This window comes from Schistocerca serialis, chromosome 2, assembly GCF_023864345.2.
Source record: "Schistocerca serialis cubense isolate TAMUIC-IGC-003099 chromosome 2, iqSchSeri2.2, whole genome shotgun sequence".
Classification (NCBI taxonomy): Eukaryota; Metazoa; Arthropoda; class Insecta; order Orthoptera; family Acrididae; genus Schistocerca; species Schistocerca serialis.
In genome coordinates this window covers 642,507,458-642,526,377 of record NC_064639.1, presented here as the reverse complement: position 1 = coordinate 642,526,377, position 18,920 = coordinate 642,507,458, and the positions used below count along the sequence as shown (strand labels likewise).

Here is an 18,920-nt window from a genome sequence, read left to right as displayed (position 1 = left end):
CACAGGCAAGGACCAAGAACCAAACGAGGGATGGTCAAGGCAACGAGAAACACAGAGGAAAAGAGACGGAGAAACGATGAAGGAGACTGGGGCCGAAGCCCCAATTTGCTGCTGCTGGCGGGAGAGTTGACCTGGCTTGCCCGCCGGTGGGGGCGCTGCTGCTGCTGCTGGCCGGGACCACTGCTGGCTGGGACCGCTGCCGGCTGCTGGACGCTGGCTGGCTGCTGGATGCTGGCTCGCTGCTGGACGCTGGCTGGCTGCTGGAAGCTGGCTGGCTGCTGGATGCTGGCTCGCTGCTGGACGCTGGCTGGCTGCTGGATGCTGGCTGGCTGCTGGACGCTGGCTGGCTGCTGGATGCAGACTGGCTGCTAGACGCTAGCTGGCTGCTGGACGCTGGCTGGCTGCTGGACGCTGGCTGGCTGCTGGACGCTGGCTGGCTGCTGGACGCTGGCTGGCTGCTGGATGCTGGCTGGCTGCTGGACGCTGGCTGGCTGCTGGACGCTGGCTGGCTGCTGAACGCTGACTGGCTGCTGGACGCTGGCTGGCTGCTGGAAGCTGGCTGGCTGCTGGACGCTGACTGGCTGCTGGACGCTGGCTGGCTGCTGGACGCTGGCTGGCTGCTGGACGCTGGCTGGCTGCTGGACGCTGGCTGGCTGCTGGACGCTGGCTGGCTGCTGGACGCTGACTGGCTGCTGGACGCTGGCTGGCTGCTGGACGCTGACTGGCTGCTGGACGCTGGCTGGCTGCTGGATGCTGGCTGGCTGCTGGACGCTGGCTGGCTGCTGGACGCTGGCTGGCTGCTGGACGCTGGCTAGCTGCTGGACGCTGGCTGGCTGCTGGACGCTGGCTAGCTGCTGGACGCTGGCTGGCTGCTTGATGCTGGCTGGCTGCTCGATGCTGCCTGGCTACTGGACGCTGGCTGGGACCACTGCTGGATGCTGGCTGCTGGCTGCTGGCAGAAACCGCTCCTGGCTGCTGGCAGGAACCGCTGCTGGTTGCTAGCTGCTGGCAGGAACCACTGCTGGCCGCTGGCTGGGACCGCTGCTGGCTGGGACCGCTGGTGGCTGCTGGCTGCTGGCTGGACCGCTGCAGGGTGGCTGTAACCTGCAATACACCTAACGCTTTGATTAGAACCGAAAGGCCAATGGAAGGACGGTATCCTTCCGGATTACCGCCGGAGATCGCTAAGGCAAGACCAGGCAGGAAGTGCGCATACGTGGAGGCGCCAAATTCGATGGCCAATAGCGACGGTTTGAACCGACAGCTGGAAGGACAGAAACGCCACCTACAGGATGAAGAACCAAAGACTTCGGCGCACACGTGGAGGCTGCCGCCGCTGCTCTGCGCTGCCTTCGGCCGCCCCAGCGACCTCTGTCGGAAGCCGCAAGCGCGGAGGCTGCCGCTGTTACTCTGCGCTGTCATCGGCCGCCCCAGTGACCTGTGTCGGAAGCCGCAAGCAAAAATGCGCGTCCACGTAGGCGCCTTGTTTATCCTCCTGTTGTCAACAGAATATTTATGTTGGTGGCGAATCGTCATCCGTTTTATGAGCAATAGTACTCCTCTCTGCTGGAAGCGACTTCAATATGGCAAGTGCTGGATCCCAAGCTGTACTAAGCTGAAATCTCGTGTCTCTGTCTAAGGATTCGTCGAGCTACGTATTTCCACTGCTTCATTAATAACACTGTCCCAGTACGATCTCGTTGATGCGAGAATTTTGGTATGTTGATAATTCTTAGAATGGCCTGTACTGAGACTATGCTCGGCCACTGCAGACTTATTCCAACAATTTCTCACCTCGACCTACTTTTTATCTAATGGACAATACTTTGAACAGACTGACGGCGTCGCAATGGGTAGTCCCCTGTCACCCATTGTGGCTAATCTTTTCATGGAAGACTTCGAGGAGAGAGCACTCCAGACGTCGGATTTGAAACCTACGTGTTTTTGGCGATATGTGGACGACACCTTTGTTATCTGGCCTCACAGCATTGCATCGTTGAATGTGTTTCTTGAACATCTTAACTGTCTTCATCCCAACATCAAGTTCACGATGGAGAAAAACGGCGAACTTCCATTCCTGGACGTGTTGGTACGGAGAAAAGAAGATGGCACATTAGGTCACGCAGTGTACCGTAAAGCAACGCACACGTGCTTATACTTACAGGCCACCAGCTGTCACCATCCTTCACAACGAAGTGGCGTATTGAGGACGTTGGTCCACAGAGCACGAGCCATATCAGACTCAACGAAGTGGCGTACAGAGGACGTTGGTCCACAGAGCACGAGCCATATCAGACTCAACGAAGTGGCGTACTGAGGACGTTGGTCCACAGAGCACGAGCCATATCAGACTCAACGAAGTGGCGTACTGCGGACGTTGGTCCCCAGAGCACGAGCCATATCAGACTCAGACAGCTTATCCAATGAGCTACTCCATCTGCGTACCACTTTCCAACAAAATGGATACTCCGAACGGGAGATTCACCGTGCCTTACAACAGAAGCGGGTTACCCAACGTGAGGAAGTGGAAAAAGGCGAAGAACAAAGGGGAATGGTTATCTTGCCATACATCAGCGGTGTATCTTCAAAAATAGGAAGATTATTGAAGAGGCATAAAGTTAAATGTGTCTTTCGTTCGCCCGCAAAACTCAAAGCCCTCTTGGGCTCATCTAATGACAGCCTTGGGCTAAGAAGACCCGGTGTTTACGAGATTCCTTGTAGATGCGGCATGTCGTACATCGGACAAACTTGTCGCACTGTAGAAGAGAGATGTACTGAGCACCGACGCTACAGTAAAGTCTGCAGTGGCCGAGCATTGTCTCAGTACAGGCCATTCTATGAATTATCAACATACCAAAATTCTCGCATCGACGAGTTCGTACTAGGACAGTGTTACTAAGGAAGCAGTGGAAATACGTAGCTCGACGAATCTTGTAAACAGAGACACGAGCTTTCAGCTTAGTACAGCTTGGGATCCAGCACTGGCCATATTGAAGTCGCTTCCAGCAGAGAGGAGTACTATTGGTCATAAGACGGATGACGATTCGCCACTAACATAAATATTCTGTTAACAACGGGAGGATAAGCAAGGCGCCTACGTGGACGCGCATTTTTTGCTTGCGGCTTCCGACACAGGTGGCTGGGGCGGCCGATGACAGCGCAGAGTAACAGCGGCAGCCTCCGCGCTTGCGGCTTCCGACAGGGGTCGCTGGGGCGGCCGATGGCAGCGCAGAGCAGCGGCGGCAGCCTCCGCGCGTGCGCCGAAGTATTTGGTTCTTCAACCTGTAGGTGGCGTTGCTGGCCTTCCAGCTATCGCTTGATATCGTCGCTATTGGCCATCGAATTTGGCGCCTCCACGCATGCCTAAGACTGGCATAAATAGGGAGCTCTGGTCTTGCCTTAGCAGTGTGTTCGTCGCACCTGAAGATGTCAGCGAGTTGCGCTGACGAAATATTGAGGAGTTTTCACTATGACATCCGACGTCTTGCCCGAGAACCATATATACAACACGTCCGTCGGGAAAGCCTCAAGCAACACATTATTAAGCATATTCTGGATGCCTTGCAACGTGCTGTTCAGAAGAGATCTCCACCTCCTTGTACTCTTACGAATTTATGGACAGCCCTACAGGATTCATGATTTCAGATCCCTATAACATTACTTCAGACATTATTAGACTTCGTACTATGTCGTGTTGAGGCACTTCTGCGAGATCGCGGGGCCCCTACACGATATTTGGTAGGCATACCAATTTCTTTGCTTCTTCTGCGTATATCCACGAGAGATAATTTACTGAGTAACTGCACGACCACTCCAATTTCAGTACACCATAAATCCTATTAACACTCAGAACATCAGCAACCGTTTGCGTTCTGCATAAATCAATAATTATTACACAACGGCCTATTTTTATGTCAGTGTCTGATGAGAACATGCTGTTTCAGAATAATCTTTTTAAAAGATTAATTGCAAACATTCTAGTCGTACAACAGATGACGAACTCCGAACTCTCAGGGCGACTGTGGTTATGTCTGCATATAGTTGCACGTACATCACTGCCATGACGATGCAAATTCCCCTTGCCTATTTGACTTCCATAAAAGTTTCTCAGTTCACCAACGATTCCGTAGAAAGTGCTGTAATTGACGTACAGTATATTGGTCGAACCCTCCTACGAGATACTGCGCTAGTTAAGATGACCCGTTCTACGATTACCGTAGTGGATCAGCGCGTAGGTTTTGCTCCTACCTATACTTTGTGAAGCTCTCGTAGATGGTGTTCGGAGAAGCAGATCTGGAAGCGCCATGGATTCTGCAGAAGATAAAAGCAGTGGCCTGTGACTTGAATTAGTGGTGCAAGCAGCTGGTTTCTGTGAAATAAGTTCCGGGATGCCATTACAATGCGTTTCTTTCCAAACACACAAAGTTAATAAGTTCCGAGAACAAGATAAGATCGAATATTATTAATGAACAGTATCTGAATACTTTCTATCGGCGATTGTAGTTATGAACAGCTTCAGAATATGTTCTGTCGCAGACTGGTGAGCTTTTCGAGCAGCCAGAATCTCTTCCATACATCTTAACATTTCGTAGCCCTTGTTTATTGAATTTACAGTTTTACTACACAGCGTTATTATTGCAATAAGGCCCTGATGACCGGTCGGTTCCTGCTAGTATTAGTTATGTCACAAAGAGAACATTAATCATCAATAGCCAATACAGTGAAGTCATGGCGCTAATGACTCCCCTACATATATACTGTCGAGGAAGATTCGCTCTCAGGGAGCGCGTTGCCCTCTCGAATCGCATGTTCCACCTTCGAGCCATGTGGTCCGGATGCTATTTCTGTCTCCTTGGGAATCGACTTCCCACTCACTGTCGGCTTATTCTTCATCACTGCTTCATGCAACGAATTTCAATAAACGCAAAATTTGGAAAATTAAATATCCTTCAAGAGACACCTCACAACGTGCAGGGTCAGTAGTAAGACATGAGGGCTATCCACAAAGTACATTACGTTTTCGTTTGTGTCCGTTAGGGGCGAGGCTAGCGCGGCCATCTTGGTGTCATGGCATTCCGCCGTTCAGTCGGCATCCTGCAGTGCTAGTGAGAGGTTCGTGCTGTATTCCTTTGAGTTGCTGTGACAGTTCGAAATGCGTTAATTGAAAATGGCGCGAAGTGTGAAGTGCGTGCTGTAATAAGGTTTCTGACTGCAAAAAACTGTACACCGATAGAAATCTATCAGCAGCTTTGTGAAGTGTATGGGGACAACATAATCACTGAAGGTGGAGTGCGTCAATGGGTCACAAAATTTAAAAATGGCCGAACTAACGTTCACGACGAAGAGCGAAGTGGAAGACCCAGGATAGTGACTGCCGAACTTGTCGAAAAAGTCGATGCCGCGGTCCGTGAAAACCGTAATTTCACAATAATGGAACTCTCTATGAGTTTTCCACAAATTTCACGAAGTTTTTTGCACGAAATCATTACCGAAAAGCCTGGTTACCACAAGTTTTGTGCAAGATGGATACCAAAAATCTTGACAGAGATTCACAAAAATCAGCGAATGGCTGCAGCGTTAACGTTTTTAGACGCTTACGAAAAAGATGGCGACTCATTACTCGATCGCATCGTTACTGGTGACGAAACATGGGTTAAGCATGTGAACTGCGAGACAAAATTGCAGTCAATGCAGTGGGGGCACACAAATTCCCCCCCAAAACCCAAGAAATGCATGCAGACAATGTCGGCAAGGAAGGTGATGGCGACTGTCTTTTGGGACAGAAAAGGTGTGCTTTTTGTGGATTTCCTGGAAAGAGGAGCTACAATAAACTCTCAAAGGTATTGCCAAACTCTGCACAACCTCAGAAGAGCAATACAAAACAAGCGCAGGGGAAAGTTGGGCTCAAAGATCTTTCTGATTCACGACAACACCCGGGCCCACACGGCAAATGCCACTCGTGAAGTTCTCGAATCTTTTAAGTGGGAGTTGTTTCCTCATCCACCGTACAGTCCCGACCTGGCACCAAGCGACTTCCACTTATTCCCAGCAATGAAGAAGTGGTTGGCTATGCAGCGTTTTGATGATGACGCACAGCTTCAAGAAGAGGTAACCACGTGGTTGAAGGCGCAGGCGGCCGAATTTTACGACGAAGGAATTTCCAAGCTCGTCCATCGCTACGATAAGTGCCTTAATTTAAATGGCAACTATGTAGAAAAGTAGTATTTAAGTGTGGCTTTCATCTGCATGTAATAAACAAAATTTTCCAATACTTTATTTATTTTTAATTCTAAAACGTATATATATATATATATATATATATATATATATATATATATATATATATTTGCCAAACTATCGGCTGCCGGATCTTCTAACCGTTTAGCCGATACTGTTGCGTGTGTTACGCAGACTGTTGCACGCCTCTCTGTCTGGCACCACTGTGGTCACTATTCCTTATTCTAATGTCGCCATATTCCCAAAGCTGCGAGGAGAGACTAGACACTTTTCATTTTTATCCCTGATAATGAATCCAATAACGATAAAAGAACTTGTCAAACTTGAGCATGCGGTATATTTGACAACTGATCTCTTATTCACAAATGTCTTGATAGAATTTGGTGGGTTTGCGACTCTTTTATCAATGACATAAATCCACCAAATGAGATTAAGACTTTTGTGAATAAAGGATTAAAAGAACTGCCCAGAGAGTTAGCTGTTATAACTGCTGCGCTAATATTAGTCTTAGTCGTAGGAAAGGGGAATTTTGTTAAAAATTTTAGTAAAGGCGAGGTTGGGCGATGAAGTCTGGGGCCGCTGGCAGTGTGTGGTAATAGTCGGCAGCCAGTAGGCCAGACAGAGTAAACATGGCGCGGAGATGCAGCGGCGTACTGCACGTACGATTTGTTTGGAGTGGAGCAACAGCGAGGCAGGGAACTGCAGCGTTGCTTTAAGTTATTGTGATGTATGAGGCGAGGCGGTAGGCCTGAGCCGGGAGTGCGATGTGTAAGTGGCTGTTGTATGGGAATTTACCCCTGCCGTAGTTTCAGTCTCTCTCTGACACTTCCTCAGGAACGAGGGCATAAGCAGTACAATTCACTCTGTGAAAGCGGCACATTAATAGGACTTTCCATTTCTGCAAGTTTTAGCTGATTCACCCTGTATTTAGTTTTGTGTATAGGGTAGTTATTACGCTATTGTTACCAAAAATCCTCAGGTACACTTTCAAGCTACCCCGATCACTTTACTTCACCAAACATGTGCAAATATATTTTACGCAAAACTTAGGTTTGATGCTACCGGTGTGGCCGTGCGGTTCTAGGCGCTTCAGTCTGGAACCGCGTGATCGCTACGGCCACAGGTTCGAATCCTACCTCGGGATGGAAGTGTGTGATGTCCTTAGGTTAGTTAGGTTTCAGTAGTTCTAAGTTCTATGGGACTGATGGCCACAGATGTTAAGTCCCATAGTGCTCAGAGCCATTTGAACCATTTGAACCTTAGGTTTGATATTATTAGTAATATGTATGTCTACTGGTACTACTAAGAAGTTCATCAGTAGAGTATAAAGATCTGACCAGCAATAAATCTTTTAGGGTTATCCAAAACTGAACTACGACAGTGGCTAAGATTGCTATGACAGCAGGCAAGTTATTGGATTGAACGTCTGCAAGTGTTATGTATGATTATGATTGATAACATCCGATGTAATTGAAATAAATTTTGGTTTTCCAGTGAAGAGAAAGAACAACCAATTTCCAGGACAACTGTCCCATCTTCAGGTGCAGCCGAAAAATTACAACTAAAATGTGACGACTATACTAACTGCCAACTCTAAACAACCCAACAGAGCTTATACAAATATTCTAAAGAGGATAACATGTATATGTACAGAATGTCCATATGAGGTCTGGAACCGAGCGATCGCTACGGTCGCAGGTTCGAATCCTGCCTCGGGCATGGATGAGTGTGATGTCCTTAGGTTAGTTAGGTTTAATTAGTTCTAAGTTCAAGGCGACTGATGACCTCAGCAGTTAAGTCGCATAGTGCTCAGAGTCATTTGAACCATTTGTCCATATGAATCAATAAATAAGGGTTAACATAGCGATTCTGTGGTACATGACATGCAAAGAGTAAATCCATACCATATGTTCCTTGATCAGTCTGATTAGTCGGAAAAACTCTTGAAGAGGTTCCCACATTTAAAAACGAACAACCAACATAAATAGAATCAAAAGATTAACTATTAACGACACAACATCCTATAAACCACAATTCAAACTTACAACGGTCCAGACTTAAGGATGTCACTAACATAATTCCACATAAAGCGAGATTGCAGCTATTTTTCTCTGCTTGCTTCTCCCATGGCTGTTCTCCTTGGAATTCGCGCTAGGCCTTTTTTTTTTTTTTTTTGTCGTGGGTGAGTATTATTGAAACGAAGGGAAGCCTCTGTCTTTTTATATCGTGTAAATGACATGTGGTTAGTGTGTGTTCCCGAAATAAGGAATACAATACGTAAAGCAGATGGTCCAGGATAGTTGTGGCTCTTGGATTGCAGCAGAGTTCGCTGGTTCTCTCGTTTGTGCACTCACAGGGGTTCTTGTGGGTACTGGTTCAATTCAATTTGCTTCTTTTATTTTCAGCAATGAAACCTAATATGTGGTTTTTATTGTGTTTTGTTGATAAGGCTAGTGTTTCTCTGATTTATTCATTGGTGATTTTAATAAATATAGGCTTAGGTCTACGGTTTTTAGTTTAGTGAAACCACAGAAAGCGTTCAACGTAGTGAAAGTATTGTGTACGCTGCCATACCGTGTTATATGACGGCATGAGTGGCATGATATGAGTTATATCCACTTATATAATTTTGATTACATCTGTTGGTATTGTAATAAGTTAACAGCAGGAGTTGTTATTTGTAATAATAGTGAGTTACTTGTACATGAGCGGAGTTGGCATGATGGCAGTGGTGATATTTTTAGAGTAGATTAGCTGAGAAACCTGTCACCCAGCTGTTTATTTATAGCTGTACCCAAGACTTAGTACATGTGGAATTTATTATTAACTTACAGACTTTTTTCGTACACAGTGTTTGATGTAGTGTGATTTGCGACATGAACAAGGAGGTTTTTTGGTTTACAAACACCGGAGAGAGCCATGTAGAGTAGTTCATATGAAAACCAACTAGCAGCGTCTGCGTCTTATTCTTTGTTTATGGTCATGTATGTTTATGTCCATGGCATAAGCTCACCTGGAATTGTACACGTTTAAATCTAAACATTAAACTGATAGGAATAAGCGGAATACTGGCTATGGAACATCACTCGCCTGCACCACTTCCATCAAATTTCCTATGATGCTACTTTAGAGGAAAGTAATTTCAAGCTTCTGTGAGCGAAGGGTTTTGACGAGAGAGATAATGCATGATAGTCTCGATCAGAGATGCATAGCGTCTCGCTTCGGAAGGAGGTTTACAAAGAGGGAGTTAAAGCCTGATGTTCTCAAGGTGTAGCAAGTCTTGCCTCACGATCTTCAATGTACCGCGTGGACCTCAGTCATTTAGCCATTGTGGTGCATTCATAAAGACTCGAACGTTTTCTTGGCGTTTGTACACATAAGCAAAACGAAATCAACATCTAATGAGTAGACAACCAAATCACAAAACAAACTTTACAAATCTGCTTTTTCCAGCAAATAATATGAATAAAGAATACCGGAAGAAGCTGTTTGTAATACACAAAGCGAAATAAGTAAATCTGTATCTGTGTATACCAGCCAATTAATTCGATGTTGGTTTTCATTCGTAAAAATTAGATTGCCTCACTTAATTCTGTCAATGACGTAAACCTCCAAAAATACATCAGTCACTTAGTACGGAAAACTAACAATGCCATCTATTGTTTCTTCGTTGTACTACGAAAACAACAGAATCATCTATTCGTTCTTCGCTGTATTACACTGTGGTGATTAAACAGCCCAACTACGAAGCCCAACAGACGATTTTGCATGAAACTTTCAGTTAAAATTTTTTCTGTGTTCTAATTTTGATTAAATAAAGCTTATATTTTGCTGCTCTAATCCACGCTCAAGTTATCAACGAAAACCATACGAAGACTCGTCAAGTAATTTTGGAGGTTATCGTGCTCAAACAGAGAAAATGACAGACACAACAGTTTTTACATAAAACTTTAAATCACGATATATTGTATCCCGTGATATGCTTTTGATGAAATAAAGCCTATACGTTACTCCAAACTGCGCTCAAGATACCTGTGGAAACCTCATGACAATTCGTCCAGCAGGATTTGAGATAAGCATGTTTAAACAAACAGACATAACGTTTGAGAGTTTTATTATTAGTGTAGTTTTGGCGATAACGAGAACAATAAGTTGGACCCTATGGTGCACACTGTGCAGCCGCTTAGATGGCGGCAGCACAGTCCGGCCCTTGGCATTTCAACTGTATGTGGTGTATGGGGGCGTGTATGTGCTACTGGTAAGTCAAAATACAGAGTGTTTCTAAGAGAATGACCTGGTTTTGGACGGAAATGGTTACGAAACATGGGATGTGGCAGCAAGGCAATGTGTGTTTTTTGAATGGGCATGGCCTAGTGTTTCAGAAAATCGCCATAGACGTCAGTCTGTGCGTCTTCTCAGTTTGCAGTCAGTCGGAAGTAAGATGGCGTCCGCTCAGCAGAAGATGTTTTGTGCGCTGCACCCAAAAACATTCGTCGTTGGTGTCTCCAATTTGAAGAGACAGGAAGTTTGTGCAAAGGTTAAGAGTACATGTCGAACTCGCTCTTGTGATGACATGGTGGAATGAATTCAGCGATCTTTGAGCGACGTCCACGACAGTCTACAAGGCGCGCAAGCACAGAACTGGCAATACCTCCTACGAATGTATGGCGAGTGTTAAGGCGTCGTTTGGTCTATAAACCACAAACAATAAGTGCAAGCTCTTTGGGTTGGTGGTAAATGGAAGCAGATTGACTGCTGCAATTCTCTGCCAGAGTACATGATACATTTTTACCACGGTTAATTTCCATTAATGAAGCAACATTTCATGGCAGCGGTAAAGTAAGCCGGCATAACGAACGCATATGGGGCTTCGTAGCACTCGTTATGATATGATCACGAAAGAAACTTATCTACAGTGAAACATTTTTGTGTGGTTTCTTGTGAAAAAGTGTACGGTACTTTCTTTCTTTAGGAAAGCACGGTGACTGGAATGTGCTACCTTCAAATGCTGCAGAACTGTCTTTTTCCGCAACTTCAGGAGGACTTCAACGGCTTCATTTTCCAAAAGGATGCAGCTCCACCGCACTGGCACAACAACATATGTCAGTTTCTCAATGACACTCTGCCTCAACGCTGGACAGAGTGCATGAGACCCCAAGACAAAGCCCTGCATTATTGGGATGCTATACGTTTTTTTCTTGTGGGTATACATGAAGAAAAGCGGCATAGAAGATGTAACGAACTGAGTGACAGCCACCATAACTTCTCTGAAAGCAGATACATTGCATAACGTTCATGACGCATTTAGCTTTCGTCTAACTGTTGCTCATGCTGCTGCTGCTGGACATATAGAACATTTGTAATAGCGTTGTTAAAATTTTAGATATGAATTTTGCAATTAATCCCATGTTGTTATCACGATATATGGAGTTTTTAAGTAGATCATTGTTTTTGAAAATCCTTTGTTTATATAAGGGAACATGTCGTGTACCCACTGACACCTGTAAATTTAGAGAGTATGTATCGCTTCTTCTTCTGGTTTCGGTGTACAATAGTCGACTATCTCGCTTTATGTGGACATACGTTGCTGACACACTTAAGCCTGGGTAAGTTTATTGTGGTTTATGTGATGTGGAAGTCGTAGAAGTCGTTAATACTCTCTGCTTACCGTTTGATTTTATTTGTGATTGTTGCACCTTTTTGAAATATAGGTATCTAAATTCAAATGACTCTAAGCACTATGGGTCTTAACACCTGAGGTCATCAGTTCCCAAGACTTAGAACTACTCAAACCCAACTAACCTAAGGACATCACACACATGCATGCACGAGGCACGATTCGAACCTGCGACCGTAACAGCCGTGTGGTTCTGGACTGAAGCGTCTAGAATCGTTCGGCCACAGCGGCCAGCATAGGGATCTAACGTGTTTCATTTAGGCCCTGCTGCTCGAAAGGCTTTCCATCCGGGCTAGGAATATATGAGATGGATTTTCTGCTTACATATCATATACTAGACAGTCGCTACATTAATACTTATTAGTTGACACATATGGACATTCTGTGCGTGTATGTGGTATCCTCCTTACAATATTACAGCAAGTTCTATTGGGCTTCTGAAAGTTGGCAATTTGTATAGTTGTCACATTTCAGTTACAATTTTTCAGATGCACCTCAAGATGGGGCAGCTTTCCTGGAACCAGGTTGTGCTTAGCTTTTATTGGAAAACAAAAATGTATTACAACTGTTGCGGATGTTACTAATCATCGATAATTAAAAGGTGCATACCTTTTCTGAACCAAAGTAAGTGACTTCAAGTCTTTATGTACACTCTTATTAGTTCTCATATAGATTCCATAACGCAGTTGTTGGGTTCAAAAACTGAAATAATTTATTTATTTGTGAGAAATTTCATCCAGTAACAAATATATTAGAGCACAGTAATAATATCTACAGCTCCTTAAAAAAGCCTATGCAGAAGTTTTTTGAATTTACGTCACAAATACTTCGTACTACATGTTTCTAACTCGGAAAAATTTAGCTAACTTTGACGAATCATCGGGTGTGGAATAAAAATAGCAAAAATTTGCTACCTTTGCTATTTTCATAAGGCCTATGTGTGATAACATATAACAGCAAATAAAAATTGCTTCAGCAGTTCTGTGGTATGATAGTAACAATAATATATATATCAGGTTGTATTACCATAATTCAAAATTGCCGAAATATTCTGTCATATTTTAAATATATTCTGTAAAACGGCTTGACAGATCACAGTGTATAATAGCATCCTGTTATTTGTTGTTTAACGGATTATGTACATTCTCACTGTATGTACAAATTGTCTTCTCAGTATCGGAACTGTTTAAAAGTCCAGACTGTGACTTTGACAATATATTATTTGTACTTAGATTTCTCTGAATGCGTTTACATAATAATTTTACAATTTTTTTCGAGAATACTAACAAAAGGACAGTGAACGGAAGCATAGCGCTGTTTCTTTGTCTCCTTTCTTATGTAAAGATTTCACTTCAGCATATTTTACCCAATCTTGGAATGTTCCAGTGATATATGAACAGATACACAAACAACTTAATACGTTACTAAATTTAGAAGAACCATAACTATAAGGTTTTTATTTCAAATATGTTATTGTGAGCATTATTTATTATATGGTAGTGAGGGCTATATCCATATTACTGAAGTTATCTGTAGTGGTTGGGCCGGCTGCGGTGGCCAAGTGGTTCTAGGCGCCTCAGTCCGGAACCGCGCGACTGCTACGGTCGCAGGTTCGAATCCTGCCGCGGGCCTGGATGTGTGTGATGTCCTTAGGTTAGTTAGGTTTAATTAGTTCTAAGTTCTAGGGGACTGATGACCTCAGAAGTTAAGTCCCATAGTGCTCAGAGCCATTTTGTAGTGGTTGGTTTGAAACACATTTCTCCATCTCGTTTCGGAAGTAATATCGCACTGACTGCCAAATTATGCGAACTGTTAGACTTACTGAAACGTGATCATTGCGATTTGCAGGAAAGGAAGGATGGGAGTTATAGTGCATACCCTGATGGACTAGTAGTCCTATCAGTCGAACAGCACTTAATATTCACTTGCGTTGTTTGAGACCTACAGAAAACTGTTAATTTGTTTCGAAATCAGTGTTGTATACCTTCATCTCTGAAGTGGATTCCATCCCTGTAACTAACATACATTAATTTACAGTCTCTACCACTATAAGATTAAAGGATCCATGTTGAAGATAGATGTATTATATTTAATTTACTGTCTCTATGCACTGAAACGCGAATGAAACGTATAGACATGCGTATTCAAATACAAAGATATGTAAACAGCCAAAATACGGCGCTGCGGTCAGCAACGCCTGTATAAGACAACAAGTGTCTGAAGCATTTGCTAGGTCGGTTACTGCTACTACAGTGGAAAGTTATCAAGATTTAAGTGAGTGTGAACATAGTGTTATAGTCAGCGCACGAGCGATGGGACACAGCATATCCGAGGTAGCGATGAACTGCGGATTTTCCCTCCGACCATTCGACGAGTGTACAGTGAATATCACGAATCCGGTAAAACATCAACTCCGGCATCGCCGCAGCCGGAAAAAGATCCTGCAACAACGGGACTAACGACGACTGACTCGAATCTTTCAGTGTCACAGAAGTGCAACCATTCCGCAAATTGCTGCAGATTTCAATGCTGGGCCATCAACAAGTGTTAGTGTGCGACCCATTCAACGAAACATCATCGATATGGGCTTTCGGGGCCGAAGGCTCACTCATGTACCCTTGATGGCTGCACGACACGAAGCTGTATGCCTCGCCTGGGCCCCCCAGCAGCGTCACTGGACTGTTAATGACTGGAAACATGTTGCCTGATCAGACGAGTCTCGTTTCAAATTCTATCGATTGGATGGACGTGGACGGGTAAGGAGACAACTCCATGAGCATGGACCCTGCATGTCAGCAGGGGACCGTTCAAGCTGGTGCAGGCTGTGTAATGGTGTGGGGCGTGTGCAGTTGGAGTGATATTGGACCCCTGATATGTCTAGATACGTCTCTGACAGGTGAGGCGTACGTAAGAATCCTGTCTGATCACCTGAATCCATTCATGTCCATCGTAAATTCTGACGGCATTGGGCCATTTCAGTAGGACAATGCGTCACCCGGCACTTCCATAATTTCTACCGAGTGGGTTCACGAACACTCTCCTGAGCTTAAACACTTCTGCTGGCCACTAAACTCCCCAGACATGAAAGTTACTGAGCATATCTGGGATGCCTTGCAACGTACTGTTCAGAAGTGATCTTTACCCCCTAGTGCTCTTACGGATTTATGGACAGCGCTGCAGAATTCATGGTGTCAAAACCTTCCAGAATTTCTCAGTTCTTAGTCCATGGGACCCTTTGTTCTTTCAACTTGTAAACCCCACAGTGTTTCCTTCTTTCCTCTTTATTGAGCTCAATGTAAGCAGGCAGTTAGAGTCTGAATATTGGTACCTTCTTCCTTCATAGAGAACTTTTCTTCTGATATTTTCTTTATATCCTTATTCCTGTACAGGAACCAGAATTTATTGTTTTTCCTGGACTCCTTATCCGTGGATAAATGGACAAATGTCATTAAACTGCAAGCAGACCCCCTTTCATTAACAGTTTATTCATCTGACGCGCTCGCTCACAGTTTTGATGAGCAAAGGATCATCCTGAGCATTTCGTATTAGCTAGGTGCTCTAACGCCAAACAGAGGTCCACCACTCGCATTTCAAATAAATTGCGACATTAAAAATTCCAAATGTGTCTGAATCTGAAACGATAAAAGGGGGAAAATGGGATTAGACAGGAACAACTCAGAAAGCAGTCTAGCAGCTGACGCAGTTGATTCTGGTAATCAGGAAAAAGCATCACGTGGATAAGTTAGGTCAATTTAACTTTACATCATTACATATTTAATATAATGGGTGAGTCACTAACTATTGCCACCAAGAATAACTCCGAAAGTACGATATGAGCTGAAAAGTTCGTGGGACAAAAGTTGCGTGGGACAATGTGGGCCATAATATGACGTTGTTTTTTTGTTGCTAGGTGGGGTCGCTTCAGAGATAGAAGGTCAACTTTCTTTTTTATTTTTTTTTAGGAGAGTGCTATAGTTTGGTATTTATTTTCTGATAGCTATTATCGAGATGAATCCAATGATGTTTAACAGTAAGGTCTTTGAAGGTCAACGAAGATCAAAGAAGGTGGCATGAACGTCCATTTACAGAACGTGTTAGAAATGATGACCATTGGATTCAATGCAGTGCTGCAATCTTCTATTCATGGATTGAGTGATATTCCTTATCACATCGACACTTATTGAAGTGCATGCATGCTCTGACAATTCTCTCACACGTATTTTCAGGCGTAGTTGAAACGTCTTTATAGACAATATCTTTTTCGAATCCCCACAAGAAAAAATCCAGAGCCGTCAAGTCTGGCAAACGATGCTGCCGCGACACATCTCCTCCGGGTTCAATCCAACGATTTAGGAACTGTCTCTGCAACTCATTTCTAGCCATCAGCGAAAAATGTGCGGGACACCCATCGTGTTGTTAGCACAGTCTGTTCCTTGTTCCTAAAGGTATTACTTCCAATGTCAAACCTAATGTTTCTTGCAGGAATGTGGTGTACTTCCTACCATTAAATTTCCTTCTATGAAATAGGGGCCTGTAGTTCTGACCTCAAGAATCCCATACCACACATCCACCGACCATCGTTTTTGGTGTGAAACTTGCCCCAGACAACATGGATTTTCAGTTGCCCAGTAATACATGTTATGTAAATTAACATTTCCATGCAATAAAGCCTCGTCAGTAAATAAAATTAGATTAATGTGTCCTCCCTCTGAATGTGAAGTTGAGCTTATCGGTAGAATTCAGTGCTACGCATACAGTCCGTACCGGTTAATTCTTGGTGGAGACTGATATGGTAAGAATGATTTTTATGCCAATGCGGAACACGAGCAATACTACTCTGGCTCATGCCAGATTCCCCTGCGATTTGACGCCAACTAACGCAAGGATCTCAAACAACAGTGGCAAGAGTACCAATTTCCGTTTCCTCGTTAGTAACTTTCCATTGTCGGATATGTTTCCGATGGTCAAAGATCCAGTTGTTCTCAACTTATCATACACATATTTAAATGTACGACGTGTAGGGTGAGTACGTTGAGGATATCTTTCAATGTATAAGTATCTAGCTCTCACTGAATTTCGTTGGCATTCTGCGTAAATGAGAAGCATATAGACTTGTTCTTCGAAGGAATTCGTCGTTCACATTCGCTTGATTCGACGATATTAGTCTTACCGCTCCTATTAGTGTTGTATTGCGAAACAGTCGAATGGTGTTTACATGTCAATGGCACTTTAGGTGGTTGCGCCGTATTCGGCGAATATTTACTATTTGCACGATATACGAGAAAACTGTCAGAGCATGTGCTTCGATAAGTGCCGAAGTGATAAGGAATACCATTCAATCTATAATAAGAAGATTGTAGCACTGCATTGATCCCAATGATCATCACTTCGAACACCTTCTGTAAATGGACGTTCATGCCATCCTTTTGACCTTCGTTGACCTTCAAAGACCTTACTGTAAAACATCATTGGATTCGTCTAGATAACCGCTATCAAAAAATTAGTACCAAACTAGAGCACCCCATTAAAAAAAGAAAAAACAAATTTGGCATTCATATCTCTGACGCGACCCCACCTAGCAACAAAAAAACAACGTCATATTATGGTCTACATTGTCCCATGGAACTTTTGTCCCACAAACTTTTCAGCTCCTGTCGTACTTTCGGTGTTATTCTAGATGACACTAGTTAGAGACTGACACTGTATATCTGATTGTTCATCAAAACTTGATCTGCGTTGAATGGAGTGTCGTTTCCCGTGTAGCTAAAAGCTGAAAGAATAGAATGACGCTTCCCATGTTGTTAATGACTGATCAACACAAACATAGTGAGCCGTGTGGAGCAGTAACACACTTTTCTCATTCACAATTAGTATATGCCCCTTACACTAGATTCACTTCTACTTGTTGAAAATCTGCACTGCCAAAAAGTAACATGGGCACGTGAGGGACAGAAATTTGCAAACACCAAAACGTCAACAGATTACCATGCCTAATAAGGTGTAGGAAAACCGTTGGCATGCAAAATAGCTTCCAGTCATCATGGGATGGATAAATATATCCAGTACGGTTTTCAGGGGAATCTTACACCATTCTTCCTGCAAAATGATAGCAAGTTCAGGTAACGATGATGGAGATGGATAGCGATCACACACCCTTCTTTTCAAAGTAGACCACATAGGCTCAATAATATTGGGATCTGATGACTGTCGTGGGCAGGGGAGTTGTTACAATTCATTCTTATGCTCGCGAAACAGGTCCTGGACGATGCGAACTGTGTGAACAGGGGACCTTCTGTCTTGGGAACCAAGCATTAACATTAGAGAACATCCATAGCACCATGGGATGAGTCTGATCAGGCAAACTGGTCGCATATTCCTTAGTAATAGTGCGATCTTGCAAAGTAACAATGGATCCTATGGACTAACACGACACGACTGCCCAATTCATCACTGAACACAAATCATGTTTCACTTTTAGGACTAAACTCGGCCAGAAGTTGGAAACAGTGTGAAACAAATAATAAAATTTTCTCGGGCTTCCAGCCGCCTCAGATGGTTGAAATCCCACGAGCTTTCGACCGAGCTCTACCCGGTCATTGTCAAGTTGTAACACTGACTGCTGTGTCGCCGTGGCCGCGTCGTTGTATAGCCTCACTGCTGGTTGTGACGTCACTGGTGCTCTCTTCCTCGCCATATACGGTAACGTTTTCATCCCACGTCCGTCGCGCCCGTTTTAACATCGTGATATCCGGATCCCAGGCTGTGCTGAGCAGCAAACCGTCGTCCTTGTTGATGGTGTTTTCAGAGGTTTTTATTTCAATAGCTTCTTTTACGACGCTATCCCAAAATACCTTAGTCTTCGTAACAACAGATGTTTCGTCGAATAGAATTCGGTGTCCATTTTCTAAGGCGTTTCTGCCACGCCTGATTTTTCTGGATAGCGTAGGCCTAAGCATCTCTCGTGTTCCGTCCGGCGTTGCTTCACCGTGCGTACTGTTTGGCCGAC

At 44.1% G+C, this 18,920-nt stretch overlaps 1 protein-coding gene across 1 annotated transcript in view; it reads right to left on the bottom strand.

Moving 5' to 3' along the window:
• Window positions 1-368: 368 nt before the first annotated feature.
• Window positions 369-18,920, bottom strand: part of LOC126456299 (E3 ubiquitin-protein ligase RNF12-B-like) — a 132,321-nt gene continuing 113,769 nt past the window's right edge. Inside the window, exon 2 of the mRNA XM_050092051.1 lies at window positions 369-905. Coding sequence (XP_049948008.1) covers window positions 369-905 — 537 coding nt within the window. The remainder of the gene's footprint in view (window positions 906-18,920) is intronic.